Source organism: Cucumis sativus, chromosome 2 (genome assembly GCF_000004075.3).
Source record: "Cucumis sativus cultivar 9930 chromosome 2, Cucumber_9930_V3, whole genome shotgun sequence".
Lineage (NCBI taxonomy): Eukaryota > Viridiplantae > Streptophyta > Magnoliopsida > Cucurbitales > Cucurbitaceae > Cucumis > Cucumis sativus.
Window position 1 is genome coordinate 15,759,209 of NC_026656.2, and position 17,971 is coordinate 15,777,179.

General features: G+C 36.9%; 1 protein-coding gene across 2 annotated transcripts; it reads left to right on the top strand.

The window, feature by feature from the left end:
• The first annotated feature begins 638 nt into the window (after positions 1-638).
• On the top strand, positions 639-17,875 carry LOC101207357. Of its 2 annotated transcripts, XM_011651149.2 has the most exons (10): positions 640-1,162; positions 1,899-1,996; positions 2,095-2,140; positions 9,325-9,407; positions 9,499-9,563; positions 15,428-15,489; positions 16,227-16,286; positions 17,069-17,101; positions 17,469-17,534; positions 17,605-17,875. In XM_011651149.2, the coding sequence occupies exons 1-10, from the start codon at positions 731-733 to the stop codon at positions 17,647-17,649; spliced, it is 990 nt and encodes a 329-aa protein (XP_011649451.1). In that variant the 5' UTR covers positions 640-730; the 3' UTR covers positions 17,650-17,875. The 2 variants fall into 2 exon arrangements, with proteins under 2 accessions (XP_011649452.1, XP_011649451.1); XM_011651150.2 differs by lacking the exon at positions 16,227-16,286 and having other exon boundaries at positions 639-1,162; positions 17,605-17,874.
• Positions 17,876-17,971: the final 96 nt, after the last annotated feature.

The window sequence follows — 17,971 nt, forward strand, 5'->3', positions numbered from 1 at the left end:
ATTGCCAACATGGGTGTGAGATGTTTTCAAATCACTTGAAATCCACATAGGGTTGGAAATTTCAATTCTAAAAGCATCCAGATGAAAACTTGGTAAAAGGACGTTGTAAAACCAATAATAAATTGATTTTATACCCTTTTCAAATGATCTACAAATGTCTTGTATATTTTAAACAAGTTTTTAGCTTTTTTTTCTTTTCTTGCAAAGATCTAGCTCATGACATTTTGTAACTTCCAAAATTTGAACGTCAAATCCCAAAGTAATGATATAGTTGTTTGATGTGATTTAGTGTGATCCTACATCTGTCTTAGAGTTTTTAGCTATTATTTTTATATTTAACATATTTTTCGCATACATCTCTTACAAATTTATTGCAAACACTTGTAATTAAAAAATTTCAAATATGATTCTATATATATTTTAAGAAGTTTTTAGCTATTGTTTCTGCGTAGTAACTCTTAATTTTTAAATATTCAATCTCAAATCAATTATTTATGGATTGTATCGTGATTTAGAGTAGTTTTACCTAAGTTTCTTTATTTACTTTTTAATGGGGCAGATATCTCACACAAATACTTGCACACATCTCACAAATTCTATGCAATATTCAAATTTAAAAATACTCAAACTTCAAATAATTTGCATTCTCGAATGATGTATTGTGATTTAGACTAGACGGTTCTCTAGAAATACAGTCAGCCGAGCCGCCTAACTTCCGAGAAGAGCAAGCATGGCGTTGTGTATCTCTATTCCTTCCTTCTCCGATTCTGCTACCGCTCCTTCCCTATCTCAAACATATTTCAGTCTCAGTCGCCGCCGGCCTTCCAATTTCATCCACTTTCTTAATTTAAGCCTTCCCAACCGCCCACCACGTCTTTGCCGAGCTTCCAATTCTCAGCCTGGACCGTTCCCCAAACAGTCTGCTTCTGCTTCTTCTAAGAAAAGGAAGAAAAAGGATAAGGGAGATTCCAAGGTTTTTAATCCTACCCATATCGAAGTTGTGGATGATTTTAGCTTCGATGACGCTGGACCCTCTAGCTCCACTTCCAATTCCACTTATTCGTCGTACCATCCTTCGACCTTGCCCAAACCGCCAGCTGGTTTTGTACTAGACGACCATGGAAAGGTCCTCATGGCTTCAAACAAGCGAATTGCTACCATGGTAACATTTCTTTCTCAGTTCCCTCGTGGAGGATTATTTAAAATTTGTATCATTTTAGTGCTTCCCTGTTCACCTAACCACTAGTGCCTTTTGATTTTCATGTATGAACGAGAAGTTCAGTTTACGTTGATAATGAATACATCTGTAATTTATAGGCACTCTCAGTTACTGAATCTAAACTAATCAAACTAAAAGTATGCAGTTAATAAATTTTTCTTATTTACGTTCATCCCGTTTTCCTCTTTACAGCTGGTTTTCTCATTATTCATGGGTTGTTTTATGTATTTGGGTTTGCTAACCTTTGATCAATTCTACTGCCACAAGTGTATGACTGGTTTTTTCATGTATTCAGTTTATTGGTCTAGCTTTCTTTCATAGATATAATGAAAAGATACTGATTCTCGGAAAAATAGAAGAGACGGTCACCAGTGATTTAATACAGTATATAATCTCCAGTTGGAGTATTCTTTCCTGGTTCTTTTCTTGTAATTATACTATCAGATCAACCTCAATTGGGGAATCGCCTTCCCCTAGCCTTAGGGAGTGATTTATTATTATTATGATTATTTTACGAATCCTGCTTGTCCTTATCAAAGAAAGGAAATTATATCATTTACTAAATCCTTTACAATTTTTATTATTGTTACAGCTGTTCTTGTATTTGTGACTTAATTAAATTCTTACTTTTTTTTTCTTTTCTTTTTGATTTTGCATCTTCAATCTTTTAATTTGACAGGTCGATCCTTTGAACAATTTGCCTCTGGAATGCGTTATAAGAAGAATTTTTAGAAGTTCAAAAGGGGATGATTGCATGCTTCTTTGCCCGGTGGACACGTGAGTGTTGTTTGTTGCTACCAGATCATTATGCTATAGCCTCGACACTTCGAAAGTTTGACCTTTTTTTGATATTATTTACCTCAAAATTGCTGCAGGCCTGTTCAAATACTAAAGAGCAAGAATATTGATGGATGGTCAGCTGTATGCTTTCTTTTCATATGGTTAACTTCCTCGCTAGTTTGAGTTTGTTCATGAACTTGAGTGCGGATGGTTTTACAATATTTAATTCACATCACGAAACTTTTATATTTCACATTTCTGTATGCTTATAAGTAAGAAGTTCATGCATGTATTGTTCATTTGTTTGTCCCTTTTACCATATTTGTTCTACTTTTTTTGAAAAGGAAACAAGTCTCTTTATTCTTACAGATGTCATATGAAAGGGACTAATGTTCTAAGTACATGAGGGTTATACAAAAAGCATAAAGCATAACTAGGATCAGTAGGCGCACCTAAACATCTCAACTAGGTTGACACCTCCTTAGTGCCCTCATCGTATCTTTAAAACATAACATCAAAAATTGGCTGAGGCTTAAAAATTCGGCCATTACAGATAGGACAAAAAGACTATTGATCACTAGTCTTACAAAGGATTTAACAAAAAGCATGCAGAAGGCTTGAGACAAAAGTTTAAACCAAAAATTAAGCTGAGAAGATAAAAGCTCTCCAATTTGAGTAGATTTCTTGAATGTTGTAGCTTTCAAAAGCCTTGGAGAAGGAACACCACGAGAAGACATTCTTACGAGTCAAAAAGATGGTTGATCACTAGCCTCAAGAGTATTTTAAGTTTATTTCCTTTTTTGTATTTGGGCTTACTAGAGCCTTTAAAGTTGTCTTCTTTTATAACTCTTAGTGTGTGTGAAAATAATAAAAGAGACTCTCTATCGTAGTTTTTTCTTCTTGTTTTAGAGTTTTCCACATAAATTTTGTGTTCTCTTTTTTACCGTTTAACATGGTATCAGAGCGTGGTGACAAAACTCTAATTGCCATTGACAAAAACCAACCGGTGCAAGATACCCTTAGTTCTGCACCGGTCTCGCTTCAACCACATTAGAGTTGTTTAGGCGCACCCAGACGCTTGCCTAAGGTGAAAGGCGAGACAATGGGAGGCCATACTGCCTTGCAATTACCCAAGGCAAGCACCTTCAATGAGGCACTCGCTTTTTACAATTTTCAGTCTCCTTGAACATTTGTTCAAGACGACATAGGCGCTCGACTTTCTTTTTTTATAACATGTTTCGTGTTTGCTGTTTTCTTCAAATTTTCTTTTGAAGATCGAAGGTTTAAACAAGACAGTTAAATAAAAATCAAAGAAATGAAGAAAAAGAATAGCAGAATTAGTAGAAGAAAGTGGAAGAAGTCATCTTTTTGCTTAGCCATCCATCGGTTGCTTGTCAAAAATGATGGAAAGAAAGAAGAGAGATTGGCAGTCAGAACGGAAGAAGAGATATTATGTTCTCCTTTTATTTTTAAATTTCCTAGAAGAGAATTGAAGGGTTGACTGCCAGAATTAAAGTAATGTTGGATGCATGCCAACCCAACTGCTAAATGGCAAAATTTCTACCCCATTACTCAAAGAACTAATTATTTACCCATTTAAAAAACATTTATTTTTCTATATTTGGTTAGATATTCTTTTTCAATATCACTTTAGTTAATTTTTCTTAATAATTTTGTTAAAAGCGGTAAAGTAAAGTAGACACCGAGTTATGTGGAAACCCGAGTATCAGAAGAAAAACCACGATCGACTTTCTTATTAATTTCTCATACTAGCAAAAGATACAAGAGGGAAGATAATTAAGTTACAACTTATGATAGAAAAAGGGAAGGATGTAGATATCAATGAGACCCAACTTGCTAACAGAAAATTCAAAGTTATGTTTGAAAAGCCCCTTGGTGAGAACATCAGCAACCTGTTGTTGAGGGAATGTATGGAATGCATATTCTACCGTTGTCCAATCTTTCTTTAATGAAGTGTCAATCAATCTCCACATGTTTAGTTCTATCATGTTGAGTTGGATTGTTGCGATGCTAATAACTGCCTTGTTATCACAAAATTCTTAACATCTAGCTGATATAGTGGTCAGTCTTTGTTCATAGCAACAAATAATAGGACTCTAACTGTATTTTGTTTAGAACCTGGGGAAAATGTTTCCAAATAACCAACATCATAGGTCTGAGTAAACCCTTTTGCAATTAACCTCACCTTGTGTTTGTTAAGGGTTCCATTTGTCTTGTATTTAAGTGTGAGCACCCATTTACACCCTACAGTTTTATGTCCCTTAGGGAGAGCACAAATCTCCCAAGTATTATTCTTTTCAAGGGTCCTCATCTCTTCCATAACAATAGTTTTCCACTCATAATACTCTAAAGCAGTGTGAATTTTTTTGTATCATGGTAGGGTCAAGTCTAGTGAGGTCTTTGAATTGTAGAGATAGACTAGTGTAGGAAACATGGTTACAAATGAGGTGTTTCGTGCATGACCTGGTACTTTTTCTCAGTGTAATGGGAATGTCCAGAGAAGGATCATACTCATCAAGATTACCTAAATGACCCTATTCAGCCTCATTACCATCAGTTTCTGCTCTGACCTCAGCCTCACCAACACTGTCCTTTTCTCCCATATCTTCCAGAACAACAATACCAGACCTGTCATTCTCACTCATTTTACTATCAACACATGATTCAATAGGATTAGTCATACCTTGATCTCAAGGAGGTTTAGAGTCTTGGACCGGAGTCAAATGATCAGTAGGGGATTCAATTTCCTTTCTCAGATTTCTCCTATAGTAAATTTTCCAGGGAACTTGGTTTGTGAGTAAGACCATGGGATGAGGATTGGAGTCAGGTAAGGTAATAGGAGAAGGATTGGTAGACTTTAAGGTACAATTAGACTCTTCACTCACACTCTCCCCCTGTAGATGGCTAATGGGAAAGAAGGGTTGATCCTCATAAAATGTGACATCCATAGTGACAAAGTATTTACAAGAAGAAGGATGAGAACATTTATAGCCCTGATGATGAGGATACCCAACAAACATACACATTTGAGCTGGAGGGGTAAATTTGGTATGATTAGGACCAAAGCTATAGACATAGGTTGTACACCCAAACACACAAAGGGTAACCTCAAAAGTTAGATGGGTAGAGGTATACGACTCCTTGAGACAATCTAAGGGAGTCTAAAGGTAGAGGACATGAGAAGGCATCCTATTGATAAGATAAGCTGTAGTAAGAACAACATCTCCCCACATATATGAAGGAAGGGAAGTAGACAGCTAAAGGGAATGAGCTACTTCCAAAAGGTGATAGTTTTTTTTTCGCTCGGCAATCCCATTGTGTTGAAAGGTGTAAGCACATGAGCTGAACTATCCTCTTGGAGGCCAGGAACTCAATAAGGGTATGGTTTTGCCATTATCACTTTAAGGAATTGTAACTTTTGCATTAAACTACGCTTCAATGGTGTGAGAAGTTCTGGAAAAAAGAGGAAATCTTGGATTTATCAGTGATAAGAAAGACCTAGGTAAGGGTGGGTATGATCATCAATAAAAGTCACAAACCACCGTTCCCTAGAGGAGGTAATGACTTTGGATGGACCCCAAACACCATTATGGATGAGGGTGAACTGGTTTATATGACTGTGAGAGGAAGCAGACCTAATGTTGTTTGGCCCGAACAAGATAAAAAGGAGACATCAACTTTAGAGAAGAGATGGGGTAATAAATACTTCATATATGTAAAGTTTAGGTGACCCAACCAAAAATTCCACAACATACAATCTTGTTCTAAAACAGTAAAATAGGAAGACTATAAACTAGTCCTAGAGACACTACTGGTAGAGGTATCATCATCAAAGAGATAGAGTCTCGTGCTATGGTATGCACTGTTAATCATCCTCCCTAAGCTCAAGTTCCGAAAAGAAACAGATTCAGGTAAGAAAGTAACTTTGCAGTTCAGCTCACGAGTGATCTTGCTTATAGATAGTAAATCATAAAAAATCTTAAGCACATGCAAAACATTATGAAGGGATAGCTCTTCAAAAGAAAAAATTTACAACTTCTCAGCAGTAGGAGCTAAAGAACCATTAGCTATTCTGATCTTTTCATTACTAGCACACAAAATATAAGAAACAAAATTCTCATAGGAATCTGTCAAGTGATCTGTAGCCCTCAAGTCTACGATCCAAGGATTCTTCCCATCAACATTGATAAGACTAAGGGACCGAGACATATCTGACTGAGTAATGGCTCCTAGAGTGGACAGTGGATTGGGACCATTCTGGTTTATAGTAGGGCCATATGGTTGAGAAGTGCTAGCTGACTCACTTATATAAGCACGCCTTGAATTCTGTTTATCATTGGAGGAACATTTCTTAACTTCGGGGGACGACCATGAAGTTTCCAACATTGATTTTTAGTGTGTCATTGTTTCTTGCAATGCTCACAAATAGGGATTTGTTTCCCGTTATTCTTCTCAATTAACTTTCTTATTAATTTCTTGTATTAACAAAAGATACAAGAGGGAAGATTAATAGGTTACAACTTATGATAAAAAAAGAAAAGGATATTAGGGTAAATTCTTCCTTGGGCCAAGCCGTCATTGATAGTTATCTTCAGTCCTTCTATATCCATCCAATTCTAGCGCCATCACAACCTTTTGTGGAAACCCTAGCTGAAAAATACACCATGAAATTGAGAGTAGTGAGTCGTCCACCTACCACAGGGGTAAGTTTCCTATCGTGGCAACAAGCTTCTCGCAGCAACCGAGTCTTCCTCATCATGCGTTGCCTAGTTATGAACATCAAGGTTCGGTTGGTTTATCTTTGGTAAAGGTACAACAACAATTGGCTAATCTTTAGATAAGCTTTCAGCAACAAATCGTTGCTCTTGGGGCAGCCCTAGGTACTTCCACAAACATAAATTCCAGTACAATGAATTCTGACATTTCTTTCGGTCTATTGTTGTATCCAAAGGATTCGGTATCCTCTATTCCTACTTTAACTACTGCAAAGTATTTGTCTGCTTCTATGGAATATTCCACAGGGTTAATTGCAGGAGAGAAGTTGAATGGTCATAATTATTTCTCTTAGTCTTAGTCCATTAAAATGGTCCTTGAGGGGTGTTACAAGTTTGGGTATCTAACCGGTGAGATACCAAGAGCTAGACCAGGGGCTCCTCAGATGTGCATTTGGAAAGGAGAAGACTTCCTGCTTCGATCACGATTAATAGTATGGAACATTAAATAGGGAACCCGTTGTTGTATGCTATGAATGCTTGAGATACCTAGGATGCAATCTAGAAATTATATGCTAAAAGACAAAATGCGTCTCATTGCGTAAAGAGGCTCACAAATGCAAACATCGTGTTTATGATTTCCTTTTCAGTCGTGGCACTCTTTTTATTGAACAAATTGTCCTTAATATGGCAAAGGATGGATCTATGTCGTAAAATTATCTAGGATTGTCCGTGTGGAGGTGTCCAGTATTCCAAGATTGAGGAAGTTGATTGTGTTTATGATTGCGCAGCTGGTTTGAACACCAATTTCGATGTAATGTGAGGCCATATATTGGAACAAAGGATTATACCTTCTCTTATGGAAGTGTGCTCTGACAAGAAGATAGGGTCAGTGCTATGAACATCACGTCTGTTCAGCTACTAATTTTGCTGCTTTCAGTGCGGAATTATCTGATTCTGATAGTGACAAGCAAAATGGGAAGCAGATCCCGTGTCATGCCCAAGGAAATATTGTCCGTTAGTGCTCCATCGGCTATGGTCCATGGATCTAAATCGACACATGCTTGAGGTACTAGTGGCTCTGATAGTACTAACTTGTGTATTGAGAATGATATTGTTGATTTGGCTAAAAATGACAAGACAAATATGTTAGTTCTGGAGTATAATGGGGTTGCAAGTAGTGATGAAACTTCGACAGAAACACATGAGGGTGAGGCTCTTCCTCAAGCTGGAAAAGGTAATAAAAAATTTGTTACAGACGAGGAATCAGACAAATCAGGGGATTATAATATCTCTCTTGACATGCCCATTGCATTGACAAAAGGCACCAAATCGTGCACCAAGTACCCATGTATAGTTTCATGTCTTACAATAATTTGTCTTTTGAGTTTAGGGCGTTCATTGCCAACCATGATACAACAATAATACCGAAATACATATGACTATGGAAATTCATGAGTGGAAAACTGCCATTAGGGAAGAAATGGGAGCTTTTAAAAAGAATAATACGTGGAATCTTTGTGCTCTTCCTATAAGGCATAAAATAGTTGGGTGCTGGTGGATTTTCACTCTGAAGTATAAATCAGTTGGAACTCTGGACAGTTACAAGGCCAGACTGGGACTATAAGCATAGCCAGTAATCCTGTACAACATGATATAATGAAATTGAGGAGATTTACAGACATTTTATAAAAGAGAAACTGGACAATGGCAATATCTATATTCCATGTATTCCATCTTGTCAACAAGTTGCTGATGTTCTCACCAAAGGGTTATTCAGACCAAGTTTTGACTCATGTATTAGCAAGTTGGGTCTGATTGATATCAATGCCTCAACTCGAGGGGTAGTGTTTGAAATATATGACTTTGTTGGTAGTTTATAGCTCAAGGGTATTTTAGTATTTTACTTGACCCTAAGTTTATTTCATATTTTGTATTTGGGTTTTGCTAGAGTAGAGTTGTCTTCTCTTGTAACTTTTAGTGTGTGTAAAAATAATAAAAGAGACTCTCTATTGTGTTTTTCTCTCCCTATTCTAAGGTTTTCTGTGTAAACCTTGTGTTCTCATCTCTACCGTTTAACAAAATTAAATTAAGAAAGAAAAGGTTAACCTAGTGATAAATAGCAGCAGATGGAAATAGTAAAGATCCTGACACTTTAAAAAAAAGCAATAAAGTACGGCACATTTTGTTGCTACTCTTGTCTCTTAGATGAAGTATCACAAACAAAAACAAATTATTAGCTTGAAAATCATTGCCCGACTCTCCTTGCTACCCAAATCATGGGGCAGCCTGGCCAATCGCTCATTCTTGATAAGTATCACAGACAATTACATTATGGGGAAAAAACTTGTTCTCAAAAAATCTTCAATGCTTGCCTAGTGTTAGAATCGATATCCTTAGTAGTCTTCTTGCTTTGTAGACTATTTGAAGAAGCCTGGGTGAATTTGGTTCATTCTTGGCTCTGGGGGGAGGATGTTTATATTCTGAACGTCAGTTGTAAACCTTCTGTAACTTTTCAGTTTTCATAGATTCAGTAAAAATTCTGTTTCCTTTACAAGAAGAAAAAAATGGTCTCCATGTTCTTTGTGGCAGGTGAGTGATGATGAAGTCGAATCTCTTTTGCCTGCTGCTGCTTATGCTCTTGCCAAAATACACATGCATTTGGTCCACAGCGGGTATGATTTATTTTATACCTTCATTTAAACTTTATGAAAACAATTGGTCTACTATCTTGGTACATAATATTATTTCTTGATATCTTGCTAGATTTTGCTATACGGCGAGGGGAGCATTTTGCTATTCAGAAGATGACATTTTTGATTTCCGCACAGGTACTGATATTAGGTTCCTAAATTTAAGTGATCGTTTTTAGCTTAAAACTATACAAAATACCCTCAACTCTAGGGTTGGTTTCACTTACTCTTGAACTTTCAAAATTTGAATTTTACCCTTAAATTGCTTCAAATTAATCCTTCAGTTAACTTTTTACTAAAATGAAGACAGAATCTACTAAGCGAGTTCTAAAATTAGAGGTTCACATGGACGTTGGTGGCTAGTGGCTAGTTTCAATTATTCTGGTGAAACGTTGGGATGTGTTTATGCTTCCATGATTTCAAAAGTTATGTCTTCATCCTTAACCAAATTGATTCAAAACAATCATTCAGTTAGTCTTTTTTTTCTCTTTGCATTTTTTTTTAATTACAAGGTTTTTTGGAAGGCTTTTCTATTTAAAATGTGTGAAGGCTTGTTTGATTCTATTTTGTAGCATTGTTGTGTCAAACTAATTAATTACTTATTAGAACTATTGAAAGCAATAAACACGAAAAACTAGGCTTACGTGGAAACCCGAGTACCAGTAGGAAAACCACGATACTGTTACTCTTATTATTTTCTGATAATTTATAAACGTACAATGAGGGAGATGAAATAGAATACACAAAGACATAAAAAAGAAAAAAAGGTTTATGGTAAGTCTTTTCATAAATGATTTTTTCCATAAACACCCTACAGCCAAATCCACAAATTCTAACACTTTGCCTCAAGTTGGGGCGTAAATATCAATGAGGCCCAACTTGCTAACACAAAAGTCAGTTTGGTTTGAGAAGCTCCTTGGTGAGAACATCAGCAACCTGTTGGCTCGAAGGAATGCACGGAATGCATATGCTCCTACTGTCAAGTTTTTTTTTGATTAAATGTCGATCAATCTCAACATGTTTAGCGCAATAATAGCGGCTTTATTGTCACAAAAAAGCTTCAATGGTGTCTCACATTCCTAATGAAGATCAGACGTAACTTACTGGAGCCAAATTTCCTCACATTTTCCCAAACTCATGGCTCGATATTCGGCCTCAGCACTGCTTCTGGCCACAACACTTTGCTTATTACTCCTTTAAGTTACAAGATCATCCCAAACAAAGGTACAATAACCAGAGGTAGGCTTTCTGTCAACAACAAATCTTGTCCAGTCCGAGTTAGTATATGCCTCAATGGACTTTTTGTTTGTCTTTCTAAACATCAAACCTTTACCAGGTGTCGTTTTCAAGTATCCAAGAATTTTGTAGAAAAGCATTCTTAACATTCAACTGGTATAAAGGTCAATCTTTGTTCACAACAACAAATAGCAGAAAAAGTTTTTGAATAGTCAACTCCACAGGTTTGAGTAAATCCCTTTGCAACTAACATTGTCTTGTGTCTGTCAAGAGTTCCATATGCTTTGTATTTGAGAGAGAACACCCATTTGCATCCATTGTTTTGTGTCCCTTGGATAGAGCACAAATCTCCCAAGTTCTATTCTTTTTTATAGCCTTCATCTTTTCCATGATAGCATTCTTCCATTCAAGACACTCTAAAGTAGTATAGATATTTTTGGTATTATGTTAGAGTCAAGGCTTGCTGTAAAAGTTCTGAACTGTGGAGAGAAATTATCATAGGAAACATAGTTGAAAATGAGATGTTAAGTGCAGGATCTGGTACCTTTTCTCAGAGCAATGGGAATGTCAAGAGAGGGATCATACTCGTTAAGTTTCCCTGTATGACCTTGTCCAGCTTCATTATTACTGGCTCCTGCTCTGACCTCAATCTCATCCCCACTGTTCTTTTCTTCCATATTTTCAAGAATAGCAACATGAGACCTGTCATTCTCACTCATCTTATTATCAGTACAAGATTCAATAGGATTTTCCATACCTTGATCTCGAAGAGTTTTGGAGTTTTGGACTGGAGCCAGCGACTGACTAGTAGAGGACCCAACTTCCTTTATGAGATTCCTCCTATCGTTTTTTAGGGAACTTGGTTTGTGGGTAGGGCTATGGGAGAGGATCGACGTCAGACACGGTACGAGGAGTATGTTAGATAAATTTGAAGGTGCTGATAGACTCTTCACTCACACTCTCTCCCTGAAGATGGCTAACAGGAAAGTAGGGTCACTCCTCACAGAAAGTAACATCCATAGTGACAAAGTATTTCTTGGACGAAGGGTGAAAACATTTATAATTGCTTTGATGAAGGGGATACCCAACAAACACATATGCCTAAGTTTGAGGGGTAAATTTGGTCTAATTAGGGTCAAAATTATGGACTTAAGCGGTACAACCAAACACACGAAGGGGAACCTCAGAAATTAGATAAGTAGAGGGGTAGGACTTCTTAAGACAATCTAAGGGAGTTTGAAGGTGGAGGATACAAAAAGACATTCTTTGATTAAATAAGCTACTGTAAGAATAGCATCTCCCCACAAGTATGAAGGAAGGGAAATAGATAGCATAAGGAAATGTTCCAGAAGCTGACGTTTTTTCGCTCGGCCACCCCTTTCTGTTGAGGAGTGTAGACACACGAGTTTTGGTGAACAATCGCCTTGGAGGCTAGAAATTCACTAAGGTTATGGTTTTGGAATTTCCGACCATTATCACTCCAAAGAATTTCAGTTTTTGTATGGAATTATGTTTAATGGTGTGATAGAAGTTTTGAAAAATAGAGGAAACCTCAGATTTATCGGTGATAAGGTAGACCTAGGTAAGACGGGTATGATCATCAATGAAGTTTACAAACCACCGTTTCCTAGATGAGGTGGTGAATTTGGAAGGACCCCAAACGTCACTATGGATAAGGGTAAACGGTTGTGTGGGTTTACATGGTTGAGGAAAATGAAACCCGATGTTGTTTTGCCCGGATACACATGTCACAAGATAGAGGAGACATCAATTTTAGAAAAAAGATGGGGAAACAAATATTTCATATAATTAAAGTTTGGGTGGTCCAACTGAAAATGTCATAACATACAATCATGTCCAGAAGTGCTAAAATAGGAAGACAGTAAACTATCCCTAGAGATACGACTACCGGAGATATCATCATCAAGGATGTAAAGTCCCCTGCTATGCCGGGCAGTGCCGATCGTCTTTCTCGAGCTCATGTCCTGAAAACAAACAATTCAAGTAAGAAGATTGTTTTACAATGAATCTCACGAGTGCTCTTGCTTCTAGATAGCAAATTGTAAGACAGTTTGGGCACATGCAAAACATTATGGAGAGCAGAATCGTCAAAGGGAACTATTTTTCCTTTGCTAGCAATCGAGGCTATAGAGTCATTAGCTATCCAGATTTTTCATTACCGGCACAAGGAGCATAAAAGATAAAATGCTCTGAAGATCACTTGATTTGTAGCCCTTGAACTTAAAATCCAGGGATTCTTCCCATCAACACTAATAAGCCCAAGGGACTGAGGAATACCTGACTGAGTAATGGCAGCTAGAGTAGGAGTCTTGGTCTAGCTTGGAGCTGCTAGTTGACTATGAAGTGCGGGCAATGGTAGTCTTACTAACGTGGGCACGTCCTGAGTTCTGTTTCTCGTTGGAGAACTGTTTTCTTACCACTTGGGGGATGATCGTGGAGTTTCCAGTATTGATCCTTGGTGTGCCATTTTTTCTTGTAGTGCTCACAAACAAGGATTGATTTTCCATTATTTTTGTCATTATTCTGAGTCGAGGATCGGGCACTAACGGTAGTAGAGTCAATGGCAAGGGTAGTCAGTATACCCATGACATTAGTACGAACTTGTTCAAGACAGACTTTAAAACACACTTCCATTAGGGAAGGAAGGGGTTTTTGTCTAAGCATACGGCCACAAACATTATCAAATTTGGGATTAAGCCTTGCAAGGAAATCATAAATACAGTCAGCCTCCTCAAGTTTAGTGTACTGTATACTGTTGTTTGGTGTGTCCCAAACTGCCTCCCTGCACAAATTTGTCTCTTGCTCGAGGAGAGAGAGCTTATTGAAATAGGAAGTCACGTCCAGGGTCCCTTGTTTGCAATCACGGACCTGTTTTCTTAGTGTATACAATCGAGAGGCATTTTGACGCTTCACGTAAAGGGTTTGTGTTGTATCCCACAAATATTTTGCAGTGGCTGCATACATTAGAGGCTTGCTGATCTAAGGTTCCATACTATTAATCAGGATGAACCGAATGAGTGAGTCCTCCGCTTTCCAGAGTCGTTCCAAGGTGTCACCTGGTGGAGGACGAACCGTCTCTCCAGTTAAGAATCCGAACTGGTGGTGACCTTCGAGGAACATCTTTACTGACTGGGACCATGAAAAATAATTTTGCCCATTTAATTTCTCACATGGAAAATTCCTTGTAGAGGATTCCAAACAACTAGTTATATAATTCGAAGGCAAATTAGGGAACAAAGTTACTGAGTTCTTGGAATACATTGACAACTTGGTTGGTTTGGAATGCGCTGAAGACTCGTCCGCTTCAACCTCCGATCTGTTATAGGGTTGGCCAGTTTTGTTACCATAGAAAAAAGGTTGTTGTAAAGGGTCGATGGATAGCAGAGCCTTGCTGTACAGATTTGACAGATTTGGGTTGCTGTCTGGAGGGCATAGGCCGCACGTGGGGCTGCGGCTTGCTGGAAGGCTAACGACTGTTGGGAATGCCGATGACGTGTAGAGGAGATTGGGCTGGGCGGTTAGTTGAAACGGCGACGGCGTGTGGGCCCACGCGCCTGACAGGGGCAACGCTTGATGTAGTTTCTGGTCGGACGGTGGTGGGTACGGCAGTGAGGTTGGTCCCATTGTGTAGATCGATGGTTTTTGAAGCTGTTGGAGTAGTTTTTACATGGTGGCGGCGATCCCGACGGCTGTAGAAGCTTCTGGTTCAGTCTGGGTTTTAGACTATTTTCTAGGGTTTCATTATTGTTTGGCTCTGATACCATATTAAAAGCTATAAACACGAAAAACTAGGCTTACATGGAAACCCGAGTACCGGGAGGAAAACCATGATATAGTTATTTTATTATTTTCTGATGAATGAATACAATAGCTACAAAGCGGAAGAATAAATTGAATACACCAAGGAATAAAAAAGGAAAAGATATAGGAAATATGGTAAATCTTCCCGTAATCTTTCCATAAATTCTCCGAGGGCCAAGCCCACTAATTCTAACAAGAACTTGAATATTATTGTGACTTGTGACGTTGGATCATTAGTTATCTTATCAATTGCCTTTTTCATGAATTGTATGGTTGTCATTTTGATGGTTTTAAAGAAAATATTTCACAATAAGCATATGAACAACATATATTTATTTCTATAAAGAAAAAGATATGAGTCCTTGACGTTTTGTGTCTTACTTTTTTGTAAATTGACGTGTTGCTATGTCAGTGTGATATCGTATTCGTATTGCGTGTCAGTGCTTGTGCTTCTTAGCCAAGACCTATGCCTAGATAGTTTTGTCAAGTTTAAAGGATTCCAAATTAGTACAGCAAGAGAATCCAATCGATGAGAAGATCAATTTTGTGAGGCATGGTTTGTTCTAGGTTAGAAAGGTCAATGAAGTGGTTTCCTTGGACTTTAACCATTTGTTGGTTGTATCCAAATTATTTTCACCCAATATATCTTTTTTGGAAAGTTCTGCTTGAAAGTAACTAAAGAACATTTCACAATATTAAGCTTCCCTTTGAAGTGTCTATTTAGACACACCAATATACAATTTTAGAATTCTCTCTTTATTTAATTATTAATAATAGATCTTCAAAAGAAAAATACTATTTAGAATTATCTACTCATTTTCACAGAAATAAATATATTGATACTTAGGTAATAGATTTCATTTCTTCTGACTGTTTTGTATGTAAAAATAAGGGATGCCGGACTGCCGAACTACAATTTAAGCTCTATGTTCATTCTTTTGCAGATGATGGACAAGATGTAGATGGCTTGCCTAATGAGGGTGTAGAGATCACTTGCTTTCATATGGTAATGCCTAATTTAAGGATTTAATTATAATAATGGGCCTGGACTTCTCTTGAATGTCTCTTTTTTTGTAGCATATTTTTTTGTTCCTTATTGGTTTTAGAATCTGTTTATATTGTCACTGAAACATCAAATTGATGACATTTCAGTAAACAGGTAGTAGTGTCAATAACTTCTTTCTTTCTAATAGGTTCGTATTTTCATTCATAGCACTCAATGTTTCATCTTGGTTTTGTATTTTAACCTGGGCTTCCATTGGTCTTCTTCATTTGATGTAGTAGATATTGTGCCATAAATTTCTTATGAGCAGCACCTCCCAACCCCCTAAAGATAAAGAAACAAGAACCGAAGTTGATACTTGGGATAGGAAGCATTTTGTAACCTTTGCCTTGACGATGTTCTAATCCTTTATTCTTTTTCAAGTTCTGGTAAACGAATAATATATATTCCAAGAATAGAGCATGCCTATGTGGTTACAGTATCTTCATATTGCTTTTTAGTTGATTGTCTATTCTACAAAATACATCTTGCAACTTTTTTAAAAAAAAGTTATTTCCTTTACCTTGTGATATATAAAAATCAAGACAACCATTCTATGGATAATAACATACGTTTATGTTATGATGTGAACATTATTTCTCTAGATAGCTGAAGTTCCTCAGCAGGTCTCCTCTGTTTCAGATGGTTGAAATTTGTGATTTTATTGCCTCATGATTGCTACACTTTTTGTGGGGTTGTAGGATGGAGCACATTACATGATTTATACGCCATCTGATCCACTTCTTTTTGTTGCTATCAAGGTACCTATGAGTTAGCTATACACTGTGCGATATTATACTTCAACTAAAGCACTGATATTTTGATTAGGATCTCCCTTTAAACACTATGTTGGTGATATATAATTAAATTTGTCTTCAACCACCAGCTCAAGCTTTTGGGTGAATTGGTAGTTTAATATGGTATCAGAGCAAGAGGTCCTATGTTCAAGCCTCTGCATTGTCGTTTCCTCTCCAATTAAAATCGATTTCTACTTGTTGGGCCTTTCAAATATTTCAAGCTCACAAGTGAGGAGAGTGTTAGTTGTTGATTTTATGGAATTAATCTATATTTCATTAATTACTTAATAGAGATACAAGCCTATATATAACCATAGAGAAATACACTTAAGGAAATAATATCAAATAATATCTCCAGAATAATATCTCCTAAGAATAATATCTCCTAAGAATAATATCTCCTAAGAATAATCTAATTATATTAATATTAGTGATGTATAATTAAATTTGTCTTCAATCACCAACTTAAGCTTTTGGGTGAATTGATGGTTTAATATGGTATCTTAGTAAGTGGTCTAGGAAGGTCCTGTGTTGAAGCCCCTGCATTGTCATTTCCTCAATTAAAATCAATTTTCACTTGTTAAATTTGTCTTCAACCGCCCGCTTAAGCTTTTGGGTGAATTGGTAGTTTAATACACTAAAATGTTAAATCTAGGGTGCTGGGTATCATTTTTCCGATTGTTAGGTGGCTGGTGCTTCTATTGAGCAATGATTAATCAAGTGTATCTACTCATTTGTTTATGCAGGACAAGCTTGGTCAACTAACAATTGCTGATGATGTAAGACATGTCTTACGTTTTATGAACACTTTCTTGGAAGTTCTTTTAAAATCAAATTAGAAACTACTGCATATGGTCGGTGTGGTTTATACATCTTTATTGAAGAACAGCTATGTTTTTTGTTATTGTGATTGGTAAAAGGTAGCTTCAAGGTTGGGTGATTCTTATCAAAGAACAATGATTTCTAGTTTAAGAAATGAATAGATTTATAATAATTGAACACGTATAAATTTGTAGATCATATAAATTTGTAGATCATATTTGGTGAATGAATGCTCAAGGGTTGAGGTAAAAGTGGGAACAGGGAAAGAGTAAATGACCAATTGACAATTCATTTAACTGACTTTACTGAATATTGTGAAAACAGGAGCTGTTGGAGGACCCAGCAATTATAAGTGCCATTGACGAAGAGACTGAATTTAATGCACTGGTGGTATGTGATTTAGTGTAAGAATTCAGATGTTTCTAACGTAATGTAATGGCTTCTTTTGTTATATCTTCAGGAGGAGGAGGCTGCTCTTCTAGAATCAGTTTTAGGGAAAGAATAGCCCAACACAAGCTGCACAGCTTTAGTTTGGAGAACACTACACTAGGTAGAGCATTTTGTAATATATGTTAAATTGGGTTTAGAAGTGCATGTTCTTCCTTTACTTCGCCTCATTTGAGTTTCTCGCTGTTGGGGGAAACACATCAGTTGTTGAGGACTCTATCTAATAAAAGCTCAGGGCTGCCATTTCATTTTCATATGGGATAATTTATAACATTTTTCCTAAATCGTTAAAGTCATTTCAACAAATGGTAAAGTAATAATACCCACTTCAAAAATGTGTTCTTTCCTTTCACCACACGTTTTTTTTTTAAAAATCTAGA

Excerpts from the sequence above, each read along its gene's own strand:
- LOC101207357 (XM_011651149.2), top strand. The coding sequence starts at position 731 with ATGGCGTTGTGTATCTCTATTCCTTCCTTCTCCGATTCTGCTACCGCT. Across the intron at positions 1,163-1,898 it reads ACAAGCGAATTGCTACCATG|GTCGATCCTTTGAACAATTT; the intron begins GTAACATTTCTT and ends TTAATTTGACAG. Across the intron at positions 16,287-17,068 it reads TTCTTTTTGTTGCTATCAAG|GACAAGCTTGGTCAACTAAC; the intron begins GTACCTATGAGT and ends TTGTTTATGCAG.